The 3,238-nt window shown below is 40.8% G+C and overlaps 1 protein-coding gene across 1 annotated transcript in view; it reads right to left on the minus strand.

The window, feature by feature from the left end:
- Window positions 1-550: 550 nt before the first annotated feature.
- ubtd1b (ubiquitin domain containing 1b) overlaps window positions 551-3,238 on the minus strand; it is a gene marked incomplete in the record, with an annotated part of 26,963 nt that continues 24,275 nt past the window's right edge. Inside the window, 1 exon segment of the mRNA XM_014026672.1 lies at window positions 551-1,514. Within this exon segment, the coding sequence (XP_013882126.1) occupies window positions 1,245-1,514 (270 nt within the window).

Consider the following 3,238-nt stretch of genomic DNA (forward strand, 5'->3'; position numbering starts at 1 on the left):
CCTACCTTTGTACCGGCTGCTGTGCTAGCTTCCTGCTAGCTGTCATGTGGAGGTGGTCTTTCCTCTCTCGTCTTGGCGGTAAAAGGGGATAAATGTACATTTCTCTTTTGTAACCTCCATCTTCTCATTTCTGATGCTGGCTCTTGAATATCCTCAGGTTAGAAATGCTGATTACAAACACAAGCGTGAGCTTTTAAAGATAAGTTTTCCCTGTAATGCTATGATCCTCTGCTGTCACCTCCTCATCAAGAGGAAAAAGGATAAAAACTAACTCCTATTGTACCTGCTGGTTAGTTGACACAACGACACACAACAGAACTCATGTTTTATACCAGTAGATCACAGATGCTTCAACTTTTGTGATTTTTCATGGACTAGTACTAGCAGCTAATGCTAAAAACAAAGGCAGTAAGCAGGGAGTAGAAGGGAGGAGCGTGTCATATAGGCTCTTTGACCTGCTGTTCCAGTACTGGTGGAGGGGCTGTAATAAAGGCCTGTGAAGCTCCATTAAAGTGGTTGTAAAGCAGTTAGTAGACAAGTACCAACCATGAATAGCTGAACTGATTCATTTATACTTTCACTCATTTATTTCTCCTAGATCTAATTTGATTCACCTCAAATACATTTTTTTAATTACGCATATACATCCATTTATACACAAAATTTAAGAAAGCATAAAAAAGGCAGCAGTGATAAATTGATGTAAATCTAAAAAAATACTCAGGGTTTAGGCCAGCAGAAGAACTCGTCTTTCCTGACACTAAACCTTTTTTAGTTTTATAGAAGGCACACAGACTACCACAAATTTATAGCAACAACCTTTAAATGTGCAAAAACAGCTGAGTTAGCATGATTTCCTTAAATAAAAGGAGAAAAGAAACTGAAATATTTTGCATCATTCGCTCTGTTTCTTGTCGTGTTTTAAAGGCAGAGAAAGTGAAAGGACAGCAGAGCTGAGGAGCTTTAGGACAAACACAAAGAGCTGGGCAGAGGAAAGCCCAGAGACACAGTCTACAGGTGCAGCACTGCACACCAGCATGAGTTCAGCCTCAGAGCCGTGTGAAGAACAGCTCTGACATGAAACCAGACTGAAGCTGGGCAGAGGAACAAAGCAGCACTTTGATTATTCCCTTTGGGTATTTGTGTTGAGTCCGTACCTCCAGGTTACATATGTCTTCCAGTAAAAACAGCTGTTGTCCAAAATAAAACCATTATCCAGACTTTTGGAGAACCCACCCATTGTTTTATTCACAGGTGGGTGAGGAGGCAGTGAGAGGCGGTGAGAGCTCGGGCTCTTCAGGGGTCTGAGTGTTGACGATGACCTGAATCACAAAGTCCTTCTGGATCTTCGTGTCCTGCAGCCGTGTTTTGTCTGTTAGCAGCTTACCAGAGAAGAACCAGCGCTGGTGGACCACGTCAATGTCCTCCTGGACCTGTAGCTGCTTCTTCAGCTGCCCAACGGTGTCGGTCATGCTGGCGCTGAGACGAACATCCTTTCCTGTGGACAGTCGGACCTACGGAGCAGCACAGGACTGATCAGACAAACAGTGCTAGGGTCTAAGGGCTCATAGCAGACCAAGGTGCTAAGCATTATGGAGATGTTAACTGATGTTGCAAGTGGTCAATTACAACTCAACAAGGTCCAGCTAAACAAGTGCTTCTCAGTCAATCCACACACCCACGTCTGATTTCTGACCAGTGCACAACAGCTCTTCAGTAAAACCAGAGCTATAAGAAAAAAAAAGCTGTGTTTTTGTTAACAAGAGGGTGGCCTGACCCCCTACCAGAACTCACTGCCCCACCAAGCAACTCCCCCAATCCAGAAAGTTTAGGGCTTTTATCAATAGTTGTGTTTCCATTACAAATGTGCGCAAAACTTTGTAGATATTCTGTTAATGTTGAAAAAACACAGTTTCACAACTGCAGTGTTTCCATTAAGTAAGAAATGCTACTAAAGTCACGTGAATACGTTTGTTCTCATGATAAGTCATTACAAACATGGCAGCGATGGATGTAAACACATAGCATGTTGCTACCACGACACTAGCGCTCATCATCAGAGGAGACGTTGGCGTCTTTTATCGAGGCTTTCCAGAGACAAGTCCCTACTTGGGAGCGGCTACGTATGCTGTGTTTTTGGCAAATTGTAGTCGGTGAGTTTACTGCTTTATACTACTTCTGTGATATTACTACTACTTCTACTTCCTGTTATCTTCTTCTTCTTCGTCTTTTTCACCAGTAGAAACAGACGGTTGATCACGTGACTCCTGTGATGTGAAAAAATTGTTTCCATTGCAGTTTTGCAAAAACACCAATTTCGATACGGCTGAAATACCACCTCATCCTAGCGCAAAAATGTTTTGTCAAAAAACTTAATTTTTTTCTAAATTGACGTGATTCCATTGAGCAAATTTATTTTCGAAATTCTAATCTGCGCATTTTCATGGTCAATGGAAACTCAGCTAGGTATGGGAGTAAATTTTAACTGTTTCCTTTTTGTAATGTACTACCACCATAAGATGAATTGTCTCGTGGGGTAAATCTTCAGAATTTCTCCCTCCCTCCTGCTGAACGTCATGCAAAGCAAAACATATAAACAATGTTTGTTTTTGTCAGCTGCGATGAAGAAAAGAACATAATTTAACAATTGGATCTTTTTCAGCAGCATGAGGAAGCTCACATTTACGGCAGGCCGTTTTTACATTTAATTGGCTTCACCACAATTACATTCCAGGTATCTGAAATTGCTTTTATGACTAGGTATACTAGTTATTTTAGTTATTTAAGAGAGAGGGAGAGATAAGATTCAACTAATGCTCATTCAGATGCAGATTTTTTTCATTTTCTGTCATTTTTATTTTAAAAATCTGTACACTTAAAATTAGTAATATTTCTGCTGTTGATCAACATTCCATCTTCAGACCTCTGCAGATTGGGTTTCCTGTTTTATAACATACAAAACTGGGGTGTCAATTAATTTTCACTGAGGGCCACCAGAGCATTATGATGTAATTAAGTTTCATGTTTAACTTTGACTAAACAGGAGCTCCTTGTGTCAGTGCTACAGCTGAGCACAGCTAACATACTATACCTGAGCTTTACATGGTGTTCTAAGTTTCTGATCAGTGTTAACTGTGCTGTTCATCAGTGTTAACTGTGCTGTTGATCAGTGTTAACTGTGCTGTTGATCAGTGTTAACTGTGCTGTTGATCAGTGTTAACTGTGCTGTTGATCAGTG

The sequence above is a fragment of the Austrofundulus limnaeus genome, unplaced genomic scaffold (genome assembly GCF_001266775.1).
Source record: "Austrofundulus limnaeus strain Quisiro unplaced genomic scaffold, Austrofundulus_limnaeus-1.0 Scaffold579, whole genome shotgun sequence".
Taxonomy (NCBI): domain Eukaryota; kingdom Metazoa; phylum Chordata; class Actinopteri; order Cyprinodontiformes; family Rivulidae; genus Austrofundulus; species Austrofundulus limnaeus.